At 36.1% G+C, this 26,429-nt stretch overlaps 1 protein-coding gene across 1 annotated transcript in view; it reads left to right on the top strand.

Moving 5' to 3' along the window:
* Positions 1 to 8,402, top strand: part of LOC149227600 (putative LRR receptor-like serine/threonine-protein kinase At1g56130) — a 53,678-nt gene extending 45,276 nt beyond the window's left edge. The window contains exons 3-11 of the mRNA XM_089380549.1: positions 3,452 to 3,931; positions 4,614 to 4,812; positions 5,171 to 5,323; positions 5,438 to 5,469; positions 5,712 to 5,798; positions 6,558 to 6,768; positions 6,867 to 7,104; positions 7,311 to 7,461; positions 7,558 to 8,402. Coding sequence (XP_089236675.1) covers positions 3,452 to 3,931; positions 4,614 to 4,812; positions 5,171 to 5,323; positions 5,438 to 5,469; positions 5,712 to 5,798; positions 6,558 to 6,768; positions 6,867 to 7,104; positions 7,311 to 7,461; positions 7,558 to 7,869 — 1,863 coding nt within the window. The 3' untranslated portion in view covers positions 7,870 to 8,402. The remainder of the gene's footprint in view (positions 1 to 3,451; positions 3,932 to 4,613; positions 4,813 to 5,170; positions 5,324 to 5,437; positions 5,470 to 5,711; positions 5,799 to 6,557; positions 6,769 to 6,866; positions 7,105 to 7,310; positions 7,462 to 7,557) is intronic.
* The last annotated feature ends 18,027 nt before the right edge of the window (positions 8,403 to 26,429 follow it).

The raw sequence follows: 26,429 nt of genomic DNA, 5'->3' as shown, positions 1-26,429 counted from the left end.
AGCAATGGAGGTTGAGCCAGTGGGTGAGTAGTAGGTGGCATGAAAGGTCAGTAGTATCCGAAGGAAGATTTTCCAAGTCCAAAGAGTCAAATTGAGGAAGTGTGAGTATGCCCAATGGGTTTGTGTAGGTAGTAGAAACAGTGCAGTTCAACCTCAATGGAGGGGTAGTCGATTTAGTAGCTAAAAGTCAGGGTTTTAATTAGAAGGGCCAATGAATAAGTTCCAGGGCCAGAGAGAAGTAGAGCTACAAATTTTAGGAGTTTCGAAAGGAAGTAGTAGAAAGTCCCGCACTACGCAGAGGTTGACAAAGAAGGAAGTGTGAATTGCCAAGGGGCCAATTTCTGGAGCTGGAATCAGTTGTGGGGTGAGGAAAAATCCTCAATAATTTTTCCCGTGATTCTCTTAGATTGGATTCCCAATTTGGCATCCAAATTATTGTACTTAGATTTTCTGCTGCAATTAATAATATAAGCCCTTAGTTGTTGCAACCGGTGTTCTCACATTGAGCTTTTCCAGGGACTTCTGTCCAAAAATAACGATATCATTTTTATGTGTGTGTGTGCTAGCATTTCTCAGTTTCCAACACTTATTTTTTGCGGTATTTTATTTGTGAACATTGTAGTGTGATTAATTCGTTGTTGCCATAGCAATACACTACATAATTAATTTTGCAGTTAGAAAAATTAATTTCCGTTGTTGCAATAGTTGAAATTTCACACTAAATGGGTAGGTAGAATTGATGATAGAAAAAGAACGAGTGGGAGTGCATTTTTCTAGGAGATTACCTTGTATCTTGGTCAAGCATAAAGTACTAATCAATTTCTCTTTCTATAATTGAAACTGAATACATAGCAACAATAGACTTTTGTACCGAAGTTCTCGGGATGAAACAAAATTTGCATGTCATCAAAATGGAATATGATCAATCAATTGTCATTTTCTGTGGCAACACTAGTGCAATCAATATATCAAAAACTCATGTCATGCACTAAAAAACAAAGCATATTTCAATCAAGTACCATTTCCTAAGAGAACAGGTCATTGAGAAAAATTTCAAGATGGAATATATTGGCACCAAAGAACAAATTGTTGACCTATTTACCAAGCCTCTTCCCAGAGAAACATTTGAATATCTTAGGCAAAAGTTAGGAGACATCTCTCCTTTATCTTAGTAAAGGAAGCACAAAATTAGAGGGAGCACCCTTTGCTATTGATTTCAAAGGGAAAGAGAATGCAGATAGGGGGGAGAAACTATTGAAAAAAGTAGATATTAAAGTATTACTATCAATTAAAAAGGGGATATTGTTGAAAATGGTTGTGATTGATGTTAAAGGATATCCTAATGAAAGAGGAAATTTCATAGTCAAATAGCATATTTCGAGACCTTTCCGATGATATGTGACACACATCCTAACTCAACACAATTGAGAGAAATTAACTTTTGAAGATATTCATTTATATATAGTTAATATCCTTTCTTTGCTCAAGCCAACCCTACGCTGAACCCCAAGAACACTATAAATAAGTGTTAAGTGGAGGAGCCTAGGCACTCATTTTCTCAAGCAATTCGATTATGTTTTTAGGTCAACAAAGGAATAGGTTTGAGGTTCATACCTCATGAACCAAGTAAAGTAAATCCGAGTTGGTAGTGAAGCCAAATTGGAAGGGTTTTTGGTATAACTCTTGGGAGGGGTTCCTATTCTATTTGAGGGATGTTGAGGCATGTTCAGGGTCTATTGAGGAGGTCAAAATCTGGTGTGAAGGAGGTCAAGCTCAGGGATTGTTGGACTAAGTTTTGTTAGACCGATTCTAGCTTGAGGCCAAGTTTTTGTCCTGGTTTGAGGCTAAGTTGCAATCCTAGTCAGAAGTCGAGTTGTAGTTCTGGTTTAGAGCCAAATTATAAGACATATTTTGGTTGGAGATTGAGCTTTGTTGCAAACCAAGTTGCAATCCTTGTGGATGCTGAATTCTAATCTGAGTTGGGTACAATCTACTAGGAGGGTAGACCTTCTTTTGAATAAGTTCTAAGCCTAAAAATTGTCTCTTTACAATAAAACAACTATAAGCTAGTGATTACAAAGTATCTATGTCCTCACAACTGTTTGTAATAAATTGATGACTATTTGAAAAGAATTTCTTCTTCAAATTTGGATTTTCATTTTAATTCCTTTGTTCAAGAATTGCCTTGATGATTGATTATGTGATGATATTTTATTTTCAAGATTAAAATTGATACACATACACACATAATGAATCAATGCTATTCACACCACATTTAAAAAAATAAAAAAAACATGTTAATGAATTTATATCTATATAGAGATGTAAAATTTATTAAGAGCTAACATAGATCAATCTTAATTTAGATCTAGGTATCAAGAGAAATTAGATATACTAGATCTATCAAGTATTAAGGGTAAACATTTCCTTAAATTTTGCACTCAAAAAGATGTTTCCTTCTTGCTAAATGTGGGTTCTCTAAAATGAATCTATATTGGCACCAATGGCTAAAGCACATCCACATTAGTTGGAAATGAATGAAACTAAAATAGAGATTTGACAAGACAAAAAAAACTGTTACATAAAAAGGGCACTTGGAAAATTGTGTTTTGATATTAATAATGTAATATTTGAAATCTAATAAAAAATTAATTAGTGAATGATTTTATTATTTCTCACAATATATGTTAAACTTTAAAATTAAAAAAAATCAAAATAAAAATCATATGTATGTATATATATTAATATAATTTTATAATTTTAAAACCTTTTCTAAAAATTATATTATAAAATATTTTTAAAATGAAAAATTCATTTCAAAATAATTATATTTTATGAAAAATTAATTTATTTATGTAATATTAAAAGTGTTTCTACCTAAACTTTTTTTCCTCTTTTATTATTTATACATGTGATTAATGTGATTAAAATTGTGCAGTGAAGTTTATAGGCACAAATTACCTATATTACTTGTACACATGATTACAATTGTGCAATGAAGTTTATATGCACAAATTACCTATCACCCTCATGAAATTTAAATATTATTAAATAAAATGTAAACCTAACAAACACTTACTATCCAAACATACTTACAACATTAACTCATTTTAAAACAATTCACATTTATAAAATAATTTAAAATACTTTCCTTAAGTAAAATTAACATTAGTTAATATTTTTTTTTTCAAAGTCTCTAACTCTGTGTTGCAAATTGTGCTTCCAAGTATATAGTACATTTATCTTTCACCAGATATCAATTCCTATTTGGTTACCTTAGTTTTTCCTTTCCTATCTTCTTATATGACACTTGAATTTCATTTATCTTTCACCAAATATCAATTACTATTTGGTTACCTTAGTTTTTCCTTTCCTATCTTGTTTTATATGAAGCTTGAAGTGTGATGCACATAAACAGTTAGAAGTAACCTAATTACATTTTATCCTCCAGATCTATATTTCGGCATCTGTTCACCTTCGGTTTTTGACATATCACCCTAGTCTGGTTGGAAAAACGACCCACAAAACTCACATTTTGGCTCCTCCTTCTACAGATTCTCGCTTTGCTATAAATTGTGGAGGCGGACAGAAGATTTTTGCTATCGGAGATGCTTTTGAGCCGGACACCGAATTACTTGATAGTACGTCATTTTATGTCAGCAATACACAGACGTGGGGAGTGAGTTATGCTGGACGTTTTATGGAAAACAGTAATGCAACTTATACAGCAACCAATCACTCTGAATTTACAAAGACATTAAACTCAGAACTGTATGAGACAGCACGCTTATCGCCCAGCTCACTTCGATACTATGGTTTAGGGCTCGAGAATGGACCATATACAGTAAAACTACATTTTGCAGAGATACAGATTGAAAATTCTCATAGTTGGAAGAGTATTGGAAGACGCGTTTTTGACGTTTATGTTCAGGTATGATTTGATTTGATTTGTATGATTGATTTGATTTGTAAGTGTTATTGCTGCTCTCCCATAAAGAATGTTTTAATTTACGTTCACCATTGACATAAGGTTTTTAAAAGAAAATGTAGAGTTGTGTTTATTTTTAGGATTTATTACATTTAAATTTTTATAATTGATTTTTTCCAAATATCTAGTGTGGTTCATCAAATACTAAATTATATTAGTTAGTTCAAAATGTTTCCTACTAAATGTGATGAATCATTATATTCAAATTTTTATTATTGATTTTTAGTAATAGTCAGTATGGTTCATCATCTTTACTTTGATAATGAACTAAGTTTCATTATACTAATAAACCATATTAACTAATTTAAAATTTTGATAATAAAAATTTAAAATATATTAAATTAAAAAATAAATTTTAATCACAAAAACCTCAATTCAAAAAATATAAATATAACTCTGTATTTTTCCCTCAAACAATAATCACAAAAACCTCAATTCAAAAATATAACTCTGTATTTTTCACTCAGCCAATAATCTAATCTAATGTATTTGGATTAAAAATACCATTCTAACCGTGAAAATGTATGCTTTTCTTTCCCCCTGTTAGTGCCTACGTTGTTTATAGCATAACTAAATGGTATAAATATTATGTACGTTGATAATATTATGTATGTTGATATTGTAGGGGCAGAAAGTATTAACAGATTTTGACATCCGAAAGGAGGCAGGGGGTTCAAATATAGGCGTTGTTAAATATTTCAACAAGACCAGCGTAACAGCAAACTTCCTCGAAATTCATTTATTCTGGGCTGGAAAAGGAACTTGCTGTACTCCAGCCCAAGGAACCTATGGACCATTAGTATCAGCTATAAGTGTTACGCCAGGTGATGATAAAAGATACTGTTTCGTTAAATTAAAAGAATTTAATTTCTTTCGATCTAAAACAGCACTTATATATTTGCTTTTTTGTATCAGCACATTATGTGTTTATATTAGTCCTGATAACAGTTTCTACGTCTACGAATACATGCTGAACATGTATCATTTTATTTGAAAAAAAGAAAAAGAAAAATATCTAGATAGAACAGTTTTCTAGCATGGATGGTATAATGAACTAGGCCAAAGATGGTTGCACTAAAAGGATTCTTATATTAACTTTTAAATTAATTTTCAATTATGAAACTGTAAATGCTTTGTTACTTTCAGCTGGCTTTGTCCCTTCTGATTTTAAAATGTGTGTAGAATTCAATCCCAAGAAGAGTAAGACAGGAATGGTGATTGGAATCACAACTGGGCTTGTTGCGGCTTTGATATGCATAATTTTGTTTTCTCTCCTTTGGAGGAGGAGGAGGAGAGTTCAAAAGCCCCCAGCAGCAGATGTTGAGGAAGACAAAGGTATTGACAAAAGATTCGAGGACTCGTGCGGGCATAGCTGTAACATTTTATGGTTTAAAAGTTGCAATAAGGATTGTCAAGTTTTTCCGTTTAACGATTAATTTTCTTTGTCAGCGATAAACGATATCCATTCAAAATTGAAAATTATCACTTCATTTTGTTTGACATTATTCGGAAGCTTGATTCCTAAAGATAGAACCTGGAACCGTAGTTCAAGAGGTGTAGTTGGTTCCTGTATCTGATTGAAGAGCAAGGGATCATTCTCTTCCTAATGCTGTGTGAACCCAACCGGTCAATCCTGCTCCTAATGCTGTGTCTCAAAAGGTCAATATCTCTCCGCGTCAAAAGCCAACATAACAGTGGTTAGGTCCATTCAAAATTGAAAATTTTCAGCTATGCGGATATGAAAACTGCAACAGGAGATTTTGCTAAAGAGAACAAGTTAGGTGAGGGAGGATATGGTGCAGTTTATAAGGTGGGTTATTTATTTATTTATTTTTCCTTTTTCTTTTAGGTTAAAAATAGTAATTATTCCTGTATGCAGGTAATGTATGAAGAGTTGTGTTAAGTAAAGAAAAACAACTAGGGTTTAATATTAATAATTAAGCTATGAAGAGTTGTCTTAATTAAAGAAAAACAACTAAAGTTTAATATTAATAATTAAGTCTATTGTGACTAAGAAAAGTTAAGTCTAGTTAAAATTTGTAAGAAAAGTTAAATCTAGTTAAAATTTGTATAATTCCATATTTAGTAATTTTGGTGTTTAGGCTGGGACATTGTAATCAGAAGCAAGATGAAAGACCAGCAGCAATCCACTAAAAAGTTAAATCTAGTTAAAATTTGTATAATTCCATATTTAGTAAGTTTGGTGTTTAGGCTGGGACATTGTAATGAGAAGCAAGAAGAAAGACCAGCAGCAATTTAGCGGATGTAATGTTGAATCAAATTTGTGTTTAATAAAATAATTGAGCAACAAACTTTGTCCATTATAATTGAATCGTATAAGCAGTTACCTTTTCTTCATGTATGATTTGTCTTTTCTCTTAAATTTGTCTGACTACTGCCATTATGTATTGTTTTGTCTTTTCTCTTAAATTAGTCTGACTAACGCTATTCTAAATTGTGGCACCAAATAGGGCACTTTTTCAGATGGTGAAATGGTGGCAGTGAATTGTTTTGTCTTTTCTCTTAAATTAGTCTGACTAACGCCATTCTAAATTGTGGCACCAAATAGGGCACTTTTTCAGATGGTGAAATGGTGGCAGTGAAGCAACTCTCTTCTGAATCTAGACAAGGGAAACGCGAGTTCATAAATGAAGTTGCTGTCATATCTGAACTGCAACATAGGAACCTTGTAAAGTTGCATGGATGTTGTCTAGAAGCAGATGATCCGCTCTTGGTCTATGAGTACTTGGAGAACAACAGTCTCGATCAAGCTTTATTAAGTAATTATGCATATATATAAGTTTTCTAGTAGACCTGAATTGAAATTTTCTATTTTTACTAATTCACAAGAAATACACTGGGGTCATGTACGTTGCAGGTAATGAGAAATCTTACACACAATTGGATTGGCCTACTCGATACAATATCTGTATTGGCACCGCGCGCGGACTCACTTACCTTCACGAGGAGGCCAGTACTCGGATAATTCATAGAGATATCAAAGCAAGTAACATTCTGTTGGATGACTCTCTAAACCCTAAGATATCAGATTTTGGCTTGGCTAGGTTATACGATGAGAATAAAACTCACATCAGCACCAGAGTTGCCGGAACAATGTAAGATGATCCAGAAACTTAGATTTTGGTTTCCTACCTACTGTGAGAAATTATATATGTTCCCCATTTAACTGTTAGAAAATATAATTTTTTTGTTCGAAGAAACGAGCTGCTACTATAGTAATATAACCTATGGTCCTACTACAGTAACATAATCTAGAGAAAATAACCTAATCTCACTCATTTCATATTTATTATGTTTGAAGCGGTTATCTGTCTCCGGAGTATGCTATGCGAGGCCATCTTACGGAAAAGGCAGATGTGTTCAGCTTTGGGGTAGTTGCTTTGGAACTTGTGAGCGGTCGGAGCAACACAGATACAAGCTTGCCAGATAGCATGGTCTATCTTCTCGAATGGGTGTGTACAGTTAACTTCTAACATGTAATCCATGTAATTTAATGTTTAGCTATTACTAATTAACTGCCTACTTCTCAATATCGCATGGCATTGCAGACCTGGCATCTCTTTGAGAAAGAAAGGCCGCTGGAATTGATGGATCCTGAGATAGAATCAACATGCTCAAATGAAGAAGTCCTCAGAGTGATTAAAGTAGCCCTTCTTTGCACCCAAGCTGTGCCTACAATGCGTCCATCGATGTCTCGAGTGGTAGCAATGCTGACTGGTCATGTAGAGATCAATCCTCCTGCTTCTCGCCCTGGTTACATTAAAGATTTGCAATATAACGCTGCCATTGTCGGAAGTGGCGGTACACCTGTCGTAGCAACACCACCATTGTACAACAGCGTAGAGAGTTCATCAATTTAAGCCATGACAGCTTGGCCTCGTCTTCAGCAGATGGAGAAATGTATCTCCATCAAAGATTGATAGTGATAGAAAAGAAGGCCGATGAGAGCTGACTTGAGCATTAAGATTATGAAACGTCAGACTGTTTGCTGGGAATTGTCTTTCATAGCTTTAAAGCTCATGGCATTTCATTCTGTTATTAGTTTAAGCTTCCATTTTGGTACTGTTAGGGTATTGTCTATTACGTGAGTTTGTGTTACATGATATGAGACTTCCAGTACATTACTATATCCGAAAACCATGTTCTCCCTCCAAAGATTTGGTCATGTTTGGAATCATCTATATGTTCCAATACTTAGACATGTATATGCAGCTATGAGACATCAATTCTGCATGAAAAGATTATAATATCTCACTTTAAAATGATTTTGATGTTCGTTTTCCGTGTGGAAACTCGCACTTTCTCACCACTTATCCCTTCCGAGCAATCCACATGAATGAATGGAAAAAGCGAGATAGGGAAATCAATGGCGAACAATGCTTAGGGATGGATAAACATTAAATGAGAGACTATGCTGATTTGAAATTTTGAAAAGTTGCACACCAAAATAGAAGCAAAATTTTAGTCTCATAAGTGAAAAAGAAACATTAATCTATGTATTTCGACTCTTTGCTGCTCTATGATATCATTGTTAATTTAAGTCTTCATTGCCATGTCTAATCATTAAATCTTATGCATGGAATAAGTGAGACAAGTGAGATAGGAAATCAATAGCGAACAATGCGAGGAATGGATAAACATTGAATGAGAGATGACGATGACTGCTGAGTTTAGATTTTAAAAAATTGCACATCAATTACAAGCAAAATTTTAGTCTCATCGGTGAAAAAGCTTCATGGTTATTGTCCAAAAACATCAATCTCTGTATTTTGACTCTTCCCTGCTCTATGAAATCATTGTTAATTTAAATCTTCATTGCCTTGTTTAATCATTAAATAATAGTGGGTATTTCAATTTTATTTTTTTATTTTTATTTTTTAATTAAAAAATAAAATATTTATCTATATTTCCATAATTTAACTTTCAAAAACAATCTTTACTATTATTTATATATGCATTTGATTTTTTTTACCATTTATCTTCCACAGAGCTTCATCCATCCAAAGCTTGTTATTAATGTTCATATATAAATACATGGTGTTTGTTATAAATGCATTGGCTACTAGTTTTATGGTAATTTGATGTTTGCAAATAAGTTTATAAGTAAAAAAAAAATATAAATATATTGTATTATTTATTTAATAATAGATGGAATTTCATAATATATGGTTGTTTTAAACTCATAAAATTGTGAAAGGAAATTAGAGGAGGCAATTATAAATCACTTTTATCATTATCAAGTTTTTTATCTTAATATATGTTTGATTATTTTTCAATGAGAATGGCTAACAAGTATTTTCTAAAATTGAATTTTTATTGTAGAAATATAATAAAAGTTTTAGTTTTTTTTTTTTTTTTTTTTTTAATATATATTTGATCATTTTCCATTAAAAGTTTTAGTTTTTTTATCTTAATATATATTTGATTATTTGATATGCTAGAATTATTTCTAATGGGAATTGCTATCAAGTTTTTATAATTTTCTTTTATAATGAAATTTTAAGTTTACCAGAGATTTTTCGGCGAAAATAACGTGAGAAACCATTTGTCGACGCGTTTCAAACCAACCAGTGTGGTTCAACGTCAAGACAAGTTGAAGAAACAGATCCAACTTAGCATGTTAAATAGTCTGAGCAGAGCCTCCAACGGTTAACTTGACCAATGGCTAATTTTGACTTTAGGACCATGGTCAAAAGATGGGTGTTCTCAATACCCTTGCTACTCGAGCCCTAAGGATCTCGGATAAGAAGAGTTTTGAGAAAGAAAAATTCCATCTACTTGATGTCTTTGTTGAGAATGGTTATAGTAGATACTTGGGTTAGAAGGCTTTCCTTAAAGCTGCCAAGAATTCTCTAACTAAAAGGGAACCGAAAGAACGGATTCCAGGTGTCCATCTTCCGTTTGTTCACAGGACCACTGATAAGATTGCAAGGATTCTCAAGATGCATAGTGTCCCTGTGACCTTTAGGCCCTTTAACACCATTCGTTTGTCCCTCAGATCAGTGAAGGATCCTATCGACCCCAAAGATATGAAAGGGGTATATATTATCCCCTGTTCCTATGGGACCCCCTATGTCACGCCCCTACACCTGCGGTAGTCTTCCAACCGCTTATAGCGAGGTGCGGCACCACCGAACGCTTCTTTCACCAATACTAACATTCATGGACTACGCCTAATTCACTTGTCCTTACTTAGTTTGTGTTTTGCAACCAAGTAAACATGCATTTATCCTTTATACCAATGAAGCCCATGCTCATTCATTACCCATAACAATTATAAAAGACAATAACAATTGCACAGTATAAAGGGGAAGGGCAACTCCCGAACAAGTGCGTCCGAAAATATATATAAGCAATCTTTCTTCATAATACAATCATACAAGTAATGCTTGGCAAGTTCCAAGCCAATACTTAGAATATTTTACAACATAGGCAAAGTCAGCCTTTTACAATCACATGTGCACACCTTGCACAAAGGATGAGTGCCCACCCGGGTCACCAAGACATCCTTGTCAAGTCCAACACAAATCTGCTCACAAGACAACCTTGTCCAACCCACAACCGGCTCCAAGTCACACCTAAACTGTGCCCTCAAGACTTGCGCATGAGCTATGCGCACTCCTTCTAAATCTCCGCACTTTTCTTGTCCTCCTTGAGCTCTGCGAGTTGCTCTTGGTTGAATGCCAAATGATCTTCAACGCATTTGTATATATACACATTCCTTCACGTAGGTAGAGTGGGTGGTGGCTTTTCAGCCGACCCCCAAAACTAGTCTAACATACCCCTTATGTGTGCCCTTTCATAAGTCGACCTGCCCTTAGGGTAGCTCCACGCACAAGGGTATAAACCTCCATCGCATACATTTATGCCTTCGTTGATTTTCACACGTCGCACTTTATCGTCGCATCTTTGTCGCGTTCCCGTGTCGCCTTGCCCACCCGTCGTGCAGCCTTCGCCCGCCCGTCGTGCAGCCCGCACCCACCTCATGCGCTCGCGCCCGCCCGTGCGCCGCGCGCGCCGCGCGCCCGTTGACTGCCTGTGCACCCGTCGTTCACCGCGCCCAACCGCGCCCGCGCTCGGGTAGAACTCGAAGACCTTACATCCTCCTCCACCTGAAATCGTTGTCGTCCTTGACAACATACCATCCCGGTAGCCATCCACCAAGATCATCACTATCCATGATGTCAACTCCTCCACATAAGGCAAACATCCCTGCAACATATGTAGAACTCCATCTTCATCATGTCTCACCTTAGTGACCAACTGCCACCAAAATAATCCATACCAAGGAATACACCTCTATGGTATGTCCTCCATCAGACATCATCTCGATCCATGATCATCGACTCTTCTACCACAATCTCCACTGCACATCTCGTGTCGAACTCATCATGTGTCACCATGTGAACCTCTGTCATGATACTCCAACAAAATGTTAACACATCTCTGCACACTTCGCGACCCCATGTCTGAACTAGTTGGGTAGCTAATCCAACTGTCACGCTCAAATCATGAGAGTGGACATCCTCATGCCATCATCAGTTGTTCCTCAAACATCTGCCATATCCTTGACTCATCAAGAATCTATCTCCATAATCCATGCTCAGGTCCATGGAAACTCCATCCATCTGCAACATGTCATGATGCTTGATGCCAAGCCATCCCTGCACCATCAGTCATACCCGCTCCATATGTCTAAGGACTCACTGCCATGAGCAGCTAACAATGAGCCCCATCTTCTTCACCCATCTAAGAAGATGTAGAGGAAGTAGAGCCTGAAGGCTCTCCCTCACTAATCAACTCAATCCATCTGTCAGGATCATCAATCTCCATCCTTTGTAGATAAGCAACCCGGTCTTCCTTCTGGACATTCGGCCTCACATATACCTCCTCATCATCATCATCATCCACCACCAACTCTAGCCTTCTTGACAAATCCAAGATGCTATCTAAAAGTTATCTAATGACCAATGACTGCTCGGTAAGCTTTGCCTCAACAATAGACAATCGCTTACTCATGTCTCCCATTCTTTTCTCATCTTCCATTTGCATCACTCCTAATTTACAATCAGGCCTGGTCACACCAATTGTTGGAACACCAATGGGTACATCTTCCCTTCCATAATAAATGTAGAGCTTCTTCAAATGTGGAACAATCATAGCATCAAATTGTTTCATGAATTCCATCCCTAATACAACGTCATAGTCATCAATCTGTACTATAGTGAAGTCCACCTTCCCTGTCCATTCACCAAGTGTAGTGTCCACCCTCTCAGCTATACCAATAATCTCAATAGGAGGAGAATTCACTGTCTTCATTTGTGCCTTTGCTGGTACAAATTTCAGCCCAATTCTTCTCGCAGTATCTTCACCCATGAAGTTGTGAAAAGCCCCACTATCCACCATAGTGAGTACATCAGCACCTCCAACCTTCATTCGAACATACTCTAATCTGTTCCTCTTAGGATCTCTCCTAGAGACCACCTCCGTAGTAGCAGAAGCACCAAGTATCTGCATCATCCTTACAGAAGCATTTTCATTCCTCATATCAGATTGTGCAATAGCAGCCACCTTTGGTTTAGAAGGACAATTCTTCACCGTGTGTGGTCCAGCACATATCCAACACTTCAAGGCTTTCTTCGTCTTCGAACTATCATCCGATTTCGAAGCATCATCCTTCTTCTTGTCTTTTGGTTTATCGGACTTCTTCTTCCTATCATCAGAAGTCTCATCATAATGTTCTACCAACCTGTCAACAACAGCAAAAGCTTCCTCAAGTGTCCTAATCTTCTGCCTCTTCACTTCATTGCGTGCCTAAGGCTTCAACCCAATAATGAAGTTGAACACCTTGTCCCTCTCCGCCATGTCAGGAAGTTCCAGAGCTGCACTTGCAAACTCTCGCTGATATGCTTGTAGGCTCCTGGTCTGCTTTAAGTACTTAATCTTCGTCCTTGCTTCCCATGTCTCATCCTGAGGACTGAAATGGGTCTGCAAAGCCTTCTTCATGTCATCCCACGAAGTAATGTCATCAGAACTACCATTGGAAATCTGATCCAACCTCCTTCGCCACCACATCTTAGCATCCTTTGTTAAGAATTGAGCAGCTACCTTGACCTTTGTTTCATCATCAGATAAACCCAACTGTTCCAAGTATTGCTCCATGCCCCATAGAAAGTTGCCAAGAGTCTTTGCATTCCTTGTGCCATCATAAGATTCTGGTTCCTTGACCTTCACATGAGGCACTCCTCCACCTGAGTTATGCCTTACAGCCTTCTTCAACACCGCGATCTCATCCTTGGCTTCGTCAAGAGTTTTCTTCAAGTTCACGATCTCTGCAAGATCCTGATCCCTTGCTTCTTCAACCTCCTTGACCCTTACTTCAAGTTGTGTACACATAAGATCAGTGTACTCATATTGTGTCCGGATTTCATCATGTTGTGTTCGGAGTTCATCGAGCTCTTCCTTCATCTTCGAATTGGCCTCTTGTTCTTTAGCGAACAAGTCCATCTTCTTATCCCAAGAAGTCTCCATATCCTCCATCTTTTCCAACACCTTTTCAATGAACCCAATAGTAGTATCCTTCACAACATGACTAGACCCAGTTTGAGATTCAGCTGCCATCTCTAACAGCGTCTTTCTCCTTTGCAATCTAGTTTCGACCATCCAACAACTTAACCAAGTCACCTGCAATTAGAACCAACCCTTGTTCCACTTGTGTGAAACGGTTTCCTTCACCTGCAAGCACCCTTTCCACTATCACGAGCAACCCTGCTCAATGGCTTCAAACCTTTCATGAGCAAACCTTGCTCCAACACCAGCTCAAACCGAGCTTTGATACCATATGTCACGCCCCTACACCTGCGGTAGTCTTCCAACCACTTATAGCGAGGTGCGGCACCACCGAACGCTTTCTTTCACCAATACTAACATTCATGGACTACGCCTAATTCACTTGTCCTTACTTAGTTTGTGTTTCGCAACCAAGTAAACATGCATTTATCCTTTATACCAATGAAGCCCATACTCATTCATTACCCATAGCAATTATAAAAGACAATAACAATTGCACAATATAAAGGGGAGGGGCAACTCCCGAACAAGTCTGCCCGACAATATACATTATAAGCAATCTTTCTTCATAATACAATCATACAAGTAATGCTTGGCAAGCTCCAAGCCAATACTTAGAATATTTTACAACATAGGCAAAGTCAGCGTTTTACAATCACATGTGCACACCTTGCACAAAGGATGAGTGCCCACCCGGGTCACCAAGACATCCTTGTCAAGTCCAACACAAATCTGCTCACAAGACAACCTTGTCAAACCCACAACCGGCTCCAAGTCACACCTAAACTGCGCCCTCAATACTTGCGCATGAGCTATGCGCACTCCTTCTAAATCTGTGCACTTTTCTTGTCCTCCTTGAGCTCTGCGAGTTGCTCTTGGTTGAATGCCAAATGATCTTCAACGCATTTGTATATATACACATTCCTGCACGTAGGTAGAGTGGGTGGTGGATCTCCAGCCGACCCCCAAAACTAGTCTAACATACCCCTTATGTGCGCCCTTTCATAAGTCGGCCTGCCCTTAGGGTAGCTCCACGCACAAGGGTATAAACCTCCTCGCATACATTTATGCCTTAGTTGATTTTCACACGTCGCACTTTATCGTCGCATCTTTGTCGCATTCCCGTGTCGCCTTGCCCGCCCATCGTGCAGCCTTCGCCTGCCCGTCGTGCAGCCCGCGCTCACCTCGTGCGCCCCCGGGCGCCCGCCTGCGCGCCCGTCGACCGCCCGTGCACCCGTCGTTCACCGCACCCAACCGCGCCCGCACTCGGGTAGAACTCGAGGACCTTACACCCTATATTGGTGAGATTGGTCGCTCCATTAATCAAAGGATTAGTGAGCACGCAGCTGACCTTAAGCATAGAAGAGCAAAGTCTTCCGCTTTAGCTGAACATGTAGAAAAAACCAATCATCATGTTTGTATTGAGGAGGCTAGTGTTATTGCTAAGGTTTCACACTTCCATCATCGGAAATTTAGGGAAGCTCTTGAGATTGAAAAGAGGCCGAGAAATCTCAGTAGAGAGGATGGCTGGAAAATCAGTAGGTGCTGGATCCCAACACTCTCTTCTTAGTCGTTTTTTCTGCCCCCCTCCTCGTTTTTTGGCTCTTTTTTTTTTTGGTTTTTTAGTTAACTTAATATTATTTTCGCGTCATTTATTTATTATTTTTTTGATATTATTTTCTCGTCATTTATTTATTTTATTTTTATTTTTTAAACTTAATATTATTTTCTCATTATTTATTTATTTTTTATTTTATTATTTATTTTATTTTTATTTTTATTTTTATTTTTAATATTATTTTCTCGTTATCTATCTATTATTTATTTTTTTATTTTTTATTTTTAACTTAATTTTATTTTCTCGTTCTAATATATTTATTAATTCTCACTAACTTTTATCTTAACAACCCATTAATATATATTTATATTTATATATACATTTAATTTAGACATGTATTATAAGAAAGATCCTTCATATAACTACTTTCCATTTGAATAGTAAATAACTTATAATTTTTAATTATTCAATAATACCTTTTAACTAACTATTAACACCAATTAAAATTGTTTTTTTACTTTTTATTTTACAAGATTGGTCACCTAATATAACTAATTTCCTTTAAAATTTTATGACCATGGTCCTAAAGTCAAAATTAGCCATTGGTCAAGTTGTTAACCATTGGAGGATCTGCTCAGACTATTTAACATGCTAAGTTGGATCTGTTTCTTCAACTTGTCCTGACGATGAACCACACTGGTTGGTTCGAAACGCGTCGACAAATGGTTTCTCATGTGATTTTCGCCAAAAAATCTCTCGTAAACTTGATATGGCCTCAACTCTACAAATGAAATTTTATTTTTAAAAAATGAAAATAGATATGAATTCTTATTGTTCTATAATTCTGGTGATATTTTATTCACATTATTACATATGATTACTATTTATTATGGATTTTCCTTTACCTTTTATTCTTATGTTTTTCTTGTTATCATGAAAGATCATGATCATGATTAATGAAATTTATAATAAATAAATAAAATTTACAAAATAAGTTATAATATTCAATTTGTTTCTTTTATTTTTTGTTGCTATATTTTTCTTGTTGGGTGAGGTTGGGAAAATAATGAAATTTATAATAAATAAATCAAATTTACAAAATAAGTTATAATATTCAATTTGTTTCTTTTAATTTTTGTTGCTATATTTTCTTGTTGGGTGGGCTTGGGAAAATAATAGGAAAAACACGAAAAATGTCATTTTATGTCTTCCCTATTATTTGCGCTCATATGAGGGTGGGTGACGGTGTCGTTGAGGGGATGGGAAAATAATAGAGAAAACATGAAAATACATTTTTTTATGTTTTCTTTATTATTGCCCTCCATATGAGAGTGGGTGAGAGTTAGAGGAAATAATAGGGAACACATGAAAAAAAATAATGTTTTCTCTACTATTCACTCCACTCTCACACCCACCCTCGTGACAATGGGCAAAATACTAGAGAAAACATTTAAAAACTACCCCACACACTCCACCCACCCGCACAACAATAAGGGATGATTAATAAAACTCATAGCAAAAAAGGAAACTTTGTACTAAATAAGTTATAATGTTGAGTTTGTTTATAATTTGCAAGAATTGTACTACAAGAACTCTCAAGATAATGATGGCCTCAAAAGTGGTAACGGGTCTGTCACAAACATGCTCATGCAGGGACAAGTGTGCATTCTTAAAAATGTGCATGTGTACCTAATAATACAACCTTGTTGCTCCCTAAAGCACCACTCATCCTTTCCAGCTTGGATTTTTTAAGAACATGTGCACTTTCAAGAGCACGTGTGTGCTCTTTTATCTATAATATCTAAGACTAAGGGAGGGAGGGACAGAGGGACAAGGTTGAGGTTGTTATGGAGGGACTAAGGGAGGGAGGAGGAGAGGGATAGAGAAATAAAGGGAGAGGAAGGAGGGTGGACAGAGAGAGGTTATGAGAGAGGGGTAGATGGGCAGAGAGTGTGTGAATGAGTGAGAGGTAGAGAGTGAGAAGGAGAGAGTAGAGAGAGGGAAAGAGGGAAAGAGTGGGAGATATTTGGGAAGGGAGAGAGAGGGATAGAGAGGAAGAGAGAGAGGAGGAGAAAGTGAGTGCACATGAGAGAGAGAGAGATAATGTGTGTGTGTGAGAGAAGGGAATTAATAGAGAGGAAGAAGAAGGAATGCTTAGAGAGGGGGAAGAGGAGGGAGAAGGTAGAGAGAGGAAGGGTATGATCCGTAAACTACTGTGGATATTCCATTGGACAATTCGCCACAACATATATGATAATAATACATTAAAATTATGCATTTCTACACTATCACAATTTATTTAAACCTCTATATATGTAAATTTAACTGTGATTAATGCATGCATGCAAATGGAAATTACGTAGAAGATTAGAGAATGAAAAAATAAGCTCACACACACACATAAGACACAATATATGATTTAGGGAACCCTTTCAGGAGAAAATCCAGCTTGACTGTGAGGCTTATTCATTCTCTTCCTCTGTATAGAAAATATGGTTGTAGGTACAAAGAAGTAATGTCTATGGCCCGTGGGTTTCTACAGTGCACAAATCCTCTTTGTGTGTTACACCTCCTATCTCTCCTAGATATCTTTGCTCAGCTATGGAACAAAATTCTCTTGAAAGAATGAAATGTCTCTTCCTCCCAGTGGCTCGGTTATAACATAGCCCGATAACCTACTAGTGGTTAAGTTTGACTACATCAACTCTTAACTAGAGTAAAAATATAGACTCTTCTAGAGTATTTTACATAAAAATCATGTGGTTAGCCAATTTTCCATGACTAATGGGGGCTGACACGATATCCTCTCGAACTATGGTGGTGAAAACAGGAAGGTCAACTTCTGAGTGGCATACCTTTTGTATACGGACTCTGATTGACGCGCTTCTTGCACTGTTGAAAATATATTTGTGTGTAGAACAACATGAAAATGTTTTACATGAGATCAGGAAAGCTTTAACCCCAAAAAACATTGTTTGATGCCTCAAAATCCTCTTGGAAGGTTTGAGACCTCGTTTTGCCAAATTGGGTCGTGCCGGTAAAAACAATCTCGTGAGCTAATTCCTCCTCTTTTTCCACTCTGAATGTGTCAAGATGGATGAAAAATAATGTAATGATCCAATCCAGATCAGGGTAAGAGAGAGGGAGGGAGAAAGGGTGAGAGAGATTTTGAGGGAAGGGGAGAGGGGGGCAGTGGGAAAGGGAGAGAGATGAAGAGTAGGTGTGTGTGTCTGTGAGAGAGAGATAGTGGTGGGGGATAGAGGGTGAAAGAGAGACAAGGAGGGAGGGTGAGACAGATCAAGAGGGAGGGATGGAGATAGGTATGAAGTGAGAGAGAGGGAAGTGAAAGACATGGGGAAGAGAGAGAGAGAAACTGAAGGAAATAGGGTTAAATATACACATACACTCACACATGTTGGTGCACTAAGATGTCTTTTTACAGGCAATCTTAATTCCTACATTAATTTTCAACCCAAGGCAAGTCATTTTATTTTAAGAGTGTTAGCATGATATATGCAGTGAATTCAGAGGTTAATTGACAATTAAATAAATTGGAATCGTTGCAATAACTAATGACTTTCTCTTTTAAATCCAATCCAAACCACTCTAAAAGAAATAATTGTTGGGCTCTTAATTTGTCATTATTATTACCACTTCTTAACATTCATTTCATCTATTTCCAATATTTTTTTATCACATTATTTACCATAATTTATTATATAATTCCATTTCAAATCATTTATGCTCTTGTGGATAAATAATATCTGATCTCATTTATTTTTAATAATTAATGATTATTATGCATGATTTTGGTTTATTCATTTGTTATAAACTCACTCATGATTTTAGCCTCCAAGATCTCTTCCAGATTGCAGATTTGGTCTTCAACAGATAATTAGATATTCCAACTCATGAATTTGTTGGCATAAGAAGTGACAGTTTTGCGTTGGACGTTTTGGGAAAATGAAAGTGAATCTGGAAAATGCGAGACATGGGTTTTGTTCACAACGGACCAAATCAGTTTCTCAATTATCAGTTTTCAGAAATTCGGTTTGTATTGGGATGAAATCAAGGTTCTTCGAAGGATATATTTGCAGATTCGTTGTTGCGGTCGTTTTCCAGAATAGCCCAATTGTAATAACCAAATTCGACTTGTTCCAACTGAATCATGATGGAAAAATCTCTCAGATCTCATCTTGAATATTGAGATCAGTGTGTTGCAAGTTTCCTTTTGATGTTTGTATATTTAAAAGACACAATTCAGAGAGAAGGGAGAGCTAGCTGATGTAAGAATTGAGCCTTGTAACAGTGAAACTATTGTTAATGAAATTTCCAGCCTTTTGATATTTTTCTCAATATGTGAGTTAAGCATAGCCCTGCCTACTCTTTTGATCAGGTGTTGTGCGTGTGTCATTTTTATGTATATTGTTTTACTTGTTGTATTTTCTTTATTGTTGTTACAGATTTCCATAGATTGTTGTGAATGCTTTTCTTTCCTGCAATTTAATTTCCATTACTGTTACAGCGATGCTTTAATTTCTTAGTCACGAACCCTTGGTCAATGTAAGCTTGTAACCTTGCTCTTGCATATACCTTGCATGTTACCTTGAAAAGTGTATGCACCTGGATTGATGAATTAATGTAGGAAACAGGATTGAATAATTTTTTCATACTCAGACACCAACATTTTGGCGTCGTTGTCGGGGAAGGCTAACAAGGTGAAAGACACGATCTGTATCGACTAGAGGGTCAATCTCTCATCCCGGGGAGAGGAGTTTTCTCACTCTGCTCCAGGTCCTAAGCGTAGTCATTTATTTGTTTTGTTGTTTCTCTTTTTCTTCTTTTTTTTTGTTCGTTTTTATCTTTAAGATCAATCTCTCGTCCTGAGGAGCGAATGGTATTTTGACGCCCTGCTCCATGTCCCGAGGTTAAATTTTTCCTGCATTTTTGTTTGTTTTGATTTTGGAAAAACTAATCTCTCATCTTGGGGAGGGAATGTTACTTTGACACCCTGCTCCAGGTCCCGAGCTTTAGATTTCCTTGTGTGCATTTTTTTCTTGTTTGGTTTCTTGTTCTGGGGAGGGAAGGGTCTTTTGACACCCTGCTCCAGGTCTTGAGCTTTAGATTTCCTTTCAAATTGTTTTTTTTTAATAACTAGGAAGAAAGAAGTAGAAATTTGAATAAATATTATCATTTAACTCAAGTGGTGATGTAAGCACCACCCATTCCACTAACAAATTAACAGGAATATCTGAAGGAGGAACCTCAAAGTAGCACATGAAGAAGATATTCTATCATGGTAAGAAATGGCTCACATTGTTACTTTTGAATTCCCTATTAACGATCTAGGAGTGACACAAATGCATATAATTCCTCCATCTTCCCTACCAAATTTTCATGGTTTGGATAATGAGGACCCAAATACATTCTTATTTGAGTTTGAAGTACTTTGTAGAGGATATGATTATTGTACTAATGATCAAATGTTGAAAGTGTTTCCTCTTACTCTAAAAGGAGCAGCTCTCCGATGGTTCATGAGCCATTGTGGGAACTGCATCAAAACATGGGAGAACATGAAGAATGTATTCTTGGAGAAGTACCAAGACTATTACAAGGCCAATGAAGATATTTTCAGTATGATACAAGGGGAAGATGAAAGCTTGGAGGACTATTTGGTGCGATTTAAATACAACCTTTGAAAATCAAAGCATAATCATTTGGAAAAAGAGATCTTAAAAACACTCATTCTTAAAGGAATCAAAGATGAAATTTTAGAAATCTTAAATCTGATAGGAAAATGTGACATTTTTAAGCTATCATATGATGATGTTTGTGATTTATGCATAAGGTATTCAAGGGGAATATCCAAGGTTGGTAAGAATTCTAGAGAATTTTCTTCTTTCTTTTCCAAATCTGCTATAAGAAGAGGAGATATAAGAGATGAAATCAATGATTTATTTGAACATTTTAAAGTTGATTTTATTAGTTCTCTAAATTCACAATTGCACGTTTTGCAGGTTAAGAAAAGTCAAGCAAAATTTGAAGAAGTGATTTTTCCTCAATGCCAAAAGGAGCATCCCATGGATAGTTTCTCTTTCCTACCTAGGATGAAAACAACATTTCCTAGATATGGAGAAGCTGCAGCAATTTCACAACTATTGAAACATTGGCCTACATGTGTGTTTCAAAACACTTCCTTTCTATTGTATTACTTGCATAATCTTTTATGGAATACTCATGTGTTAGGGCAGCCATGCCAATCTCAATATAACCCCCATCAATCTTGTCCACAAGTTTGGCATGGTTCATCCTATGATTACATGACTACTCTATCTCATCTTGTAGCACAAAAATATCATCCATATTCTTTTCCATGTTTTCAAGAACACCTTGCTTGCATATCAAAGTTATCCACACATACCAATCAACTACATCATCAAAATCCTCCATGCCCTACACATATCCAGCTCAACTCATTCCACACCCTCACCATAATAAACCAGTACAACATGCGTACAACATTGAATTGCAAAATTTACCTACCCTTCCCACCCAATCTATCTCGCATAGACAATTGCAGAAAACTTATATCGAGATTGGAAATGTTTCAAATCCAAAAATTGTAGAAGTTATGGAAGAAAAGGAGGTTTCTTCTAGTTTGCGTCAACAAGTTGTTTTAGAAACTCAAGAAATTCATGATATCACAACTATGGGAAATCAAGAAAGTAAAGGATACACTGAAGATTAGTTTCACTCCATCAATTGTTTGCAACGTCACTCCATACTTCAACAATTTTTGACACCATATTTTCAAGGGAAGTTGGTCTCTCATACCCTAGTATTTATTGACAGACATTTCTTAAATTCAGGTGTGTATACACTTGAGGCCTTATTTCTAAAATGGTTCCATTGGAAGTACTCTTATACGTAATTATGCTTTATTTTTCAAGGTAGAATAGGTTAGTGTAGAAAATAGAATAAATAAGTATATAAATAGTTTTTGGTATATGTAGAACGAGTTGTGTTTGCTGCAACTTGCCGATTATATCAATATCAATGGTAAATATTTGAATTTAATTGTGTATGTAGATGTATTATATTGAAAAACATATTTCTACAAACACTCATCATCATTTTGAAAAAAAAAAAAACATATCTTCGGGCGTGTGGGCTTGATAAAACCACTAAAATCACATTCGGTACAGTCATATTTTGAGGAACAAAATGGGCATATTTTCAAAACATGTTTCAATCCTAAGTAGCCCTTTATTTCTACTTTCTAATCCAATTTGAATCACTCAATTTTGATTTGAAATGAAAAAGTTATGACCAAAACATTGACAGTATGTCAAGCTTGCATCTCAAGAACAGAGTTGAGACAGTCCGTTTTTGGAGGCCTAAATGACTAGATTTTTGAAACCTGTTTCTATGGTATATCACCATATTAATCTAGTTTACAATGCAATTTGAATCACCCAATTTTGATATCGTATGAGAAAATTATGACCAAAATACTGACTGTCTATCGTAAATCGACATCTTTAAAACTATGTTTTTCCGACTGTTCCTTCACACATTTGACCCATCAATTCTTCATGATTTCAAAAATTGTTTCTATTGGATATAGTTACATGAATCTACTTTAATCTCCAATTTGAATCGGTTCAATCCGTCATCAAACGAAAAAGTTATGCTTAAAATATCAAATTGGAGATTAAAGTAGATTCATGTAACTATATCCAATAGAAACAGTTTTGAAATCATGAAGAATTGATGGGTCAAATGTGTGAAGGAACAGTTGGAAAAATAGAGTTTTAAAGGTGCTGATTTACAATAGACAGTCAATATTTTGGTCGTAACTTTTTCATACGATATCAAAATCAGGTGATTCAAATTGCATTGTAAACTAGATTAATAGGGTGATATACCATAGAAACAGGTTTCAAAAATCGAGTCATTTAGGCCTCCAAAAACGGACTGTCCCAACTCTATTCTTGAGATGCCTGCTCGACATACTGTCAATGTTTTGGTCATAACTTTTTCATTTCAAATCCAAATTGAGTGATTCAAATTGGATTAGAAAGTAGAAATAAATGGCTACTTAGGATAGAAACATGTTTTGAAAATATGTCCATTTTGTTCCTCAAAACATGATTGTATCGACTGTGATTTCAGTGGTTTTATCAAGCCCACACGCTCTAAGATATGTTAAATTTTTTTTCAAAATGATGATGAGTGTTTGTAGAAATCTATTTTTCAATATAATACATCTACATACACAATTAAATTCAAATATTTACCATTGATATTAAACAACCTACATAACAGAGTCATTTTCGATTTCCCAACTTAGACCAACAGTTGATATTTTAAGCATAACTTTTTCGTTTGATGACGGATTGAATCGATTCCATCATCAAACGAAAAACTTATGCTTAAAATATCAACTGTTGGTCTAAGTTGGGAAATTGAAAATGACTCTGTTATGCAGGTTGTTCTAAGTAAATTTGACATATCATATCATGGAATTTTTAAAACATGTTTCAATTGGAGATATCCCTATTAATTCACTTTCATTTGGCTTTGGAATCACACAAAACGGACAAAAAACCAAAAAGTTATGATTAAAATACCGTTGGTTAGTATGGTTGGCCACCGCTATCCCGCAGGTAATAAATTAGCTCCACTTTGTTATTTGTTTTTCATGGATTTGTTTTACAGAGTAACTACTTGTTAATTTTTTTCATATTTATTGGATTTAGAGAGATCGATCACCTATATTCTTCCATGATTACATGTAGACGCTTGTTTTTTTGCAAGTCTGAGGAGAATAAAAGAGGTCAATTTGTTTTTGAACAAGTGATTATTGAAGGCAATGATAATGAAATAATAGATTTTCATCTTAGCATCTATTTAGAAATTTAATATCATATAATTTTGATTCTTTCGAGATGCCATGGAAATTGACCATTAGAGTTTGTTACAAATTATTCATATTATTTCTCACCAACAACATGAAGATTTTTTATTACCTAATGGATTCATAACAGGAGAAATGGAGAATTGATTTTCATTTGAAGGTCCAAGTCATTTCCGCCAAAATATTTTTCCATTCATTTACCATTGATAGATTGTTGTTTCTGGAAACAGATTGATATTCCCTTAGGAAACAACATTGCCGCAGTCAAAATCATAGCAGTTGCAACTTAAGTTATTTATTTATTTATTGTTTTTCAATAAAATTGTTGTTTCTTTTCTAATTCCTCTTATGTTTTTTATCATGTGTTTAAAGTCACAAATTTTGTTCCTTCATCAAAATGAAAGGAAGTTCTCAAGTTTCATGATGTTGCTCCATATTTATCCATTTGTTCCTGAGTCTTATCAGTATATGGTTTCCTCAGATCCATTGGGTGTTGTTACTCTGCCACTGCTGTTATTCACAAAATTTTTGTAAGTGTCAGATGTTGTTACTCCTTGGATGTTGTTACTTCTTGGGTGTTGTTACTCCGTCGTTGTTGTTACTCCCAAAAATTTTCTAAGTGTCGGATGTTGTTACTCCTTGGATGTTGTTACTCTGCCAATGCTATTACTCCTTGAGTTCTGTTACTCCTGAAAATTTTCTAAGTGTCAGATGTTATTACTCCTTGGATGATATTACTCCGCCGATGCTGTTACTCCACCAGTGTTGTTACTCTGCTAGTCTTGTTACTCTGTCGGTACTGTTACTCCATGACTGTTGTTACTCTGCCAATGATATTACTCTGCCAGCGCTGTTACTCCGTCGGTGCTGTTACTCCATGACTGTTGTTACTCCGGTGGTGCTGTTACTCTGCCAGTGCTGTTACTTCGCTCATACTGTTACTCCATCGGTGCTATTACTCCCTCACTGATGTTACTCCGTCGGTGCTGTTATTCCGTCGGTGTTGTTACTCTGCCAATGTTGTTACTCCATCACTGTTGTTACTCCATCGGTGCTATTACTCCATCACCATTGTTACTTCATCACTGTTGTTACTTCGCCGGTGTTGTTACTCTGCTAGTTCTGTTACTCTGCTGGTGCTGTTACTCCGCTGGTGTTGTTACTCTGCGAGTGTTGTTACTCCGTCGATACTGTTACTCCGTCACTGTTGTTACTCCGCCGCTATTGTTACTCAGCCGATGTTGTTACTCCCCCAGTGTTGTTACTCAGCCAGTGTTGTTACTCCGACACTGTTGTTACTCCATTGGTGCTGTTACTTTGCTGTGTTGTTACTCAGCCAATGTTGTTACTCCGTTGGTGTTGTTACTCTGTCGCTGTTGTTACTCTGTCGATGCTGTTACTCCCGAAATTTTTTTGAGTACCCGGCGTTGTTATTCCTTCACTATTGTTACTCTTTCAGTGATGTTACTCCTCCAATGCTTCTACTCCGTGGTGAAATTTTTTCTAAGTACCTAGTGTTGTTACTCTACACATGTTGATATTTAACCAAGGTAAGTCTTCAGGTGCATCCCTAATCAACTCCATGTATTTTATTGATGTTTCAATTATGACCGAGAACGGTCATATCTTAGTTGGGGGAGGTGTTGCATTTGATAGAAAATGTATTATATTTAATATCAATGATGTCATGTCATCATTTTTATTAAAATTTCACATCAACTGATACATCTCATGATTATTACCACCATAATCCATAACAACCCGTAACCCCCACTTATCCACACACATTGGAACTTGAATCATGTATGATGACATTAACTTGGTGAATGGGGAAATATATCTTTGTTTATCTATAAACATAATTTTATTTTTTAAGGAATAATTATCAAAAGATGATTTCATCATGACAACTTTCAACTTTCCTAATTTTTCAAGTCCCTAATCTTGTAAAATTTATGATGATGACCACAAAATTGTACTTAAATATTTCCATCACTATTTAATGAATTATTATTGAAACCCTAATCTTAACAAAGCAAAATATATTTATCAACAGTGATTTGAAGGTTATTAGTATTTGAGAAGAAAAATTACCCAAGTTGAAAACAGTTACTACAAAACGTTTTACGCCATCCCTAGCTCTTAAGGAGCTGACTTGCCACCCCATCTATTAAGTGATCTTTTGTTGATTAACAATAACCATAGTTAAATTTTAAACATAAATATTCAACTAGAGGATAGGAGGTCCCACCACGAGCCAACCTACCATGATCATAGGTCCTAATAGAGTGACATTCCCACTACTAGTCACCAAGCCAAGGTAATGGTATTCAGTCATAAAACTGAAGGACAAGAGGTCTCATCACGAGTCG

Source organism: Pinus tabuliformis, chromosome J (assembly GCF_031772625.1).
Source record: "Pinus tabuliformis cultivar Carrire ecotype Pingquan chromosome J, CPIR1, whole genome shotgun sequence".
NCBI classification, from domain to species: Eukaryota; Viridiplantae; Streptophyta; class Pinopsida; order Pinales; family Pinaceae; genus Pinus; species Pinus tabuliformis.
This window is presented reverse-complemented; position numbering and strand designations above follow the sequence as displayed.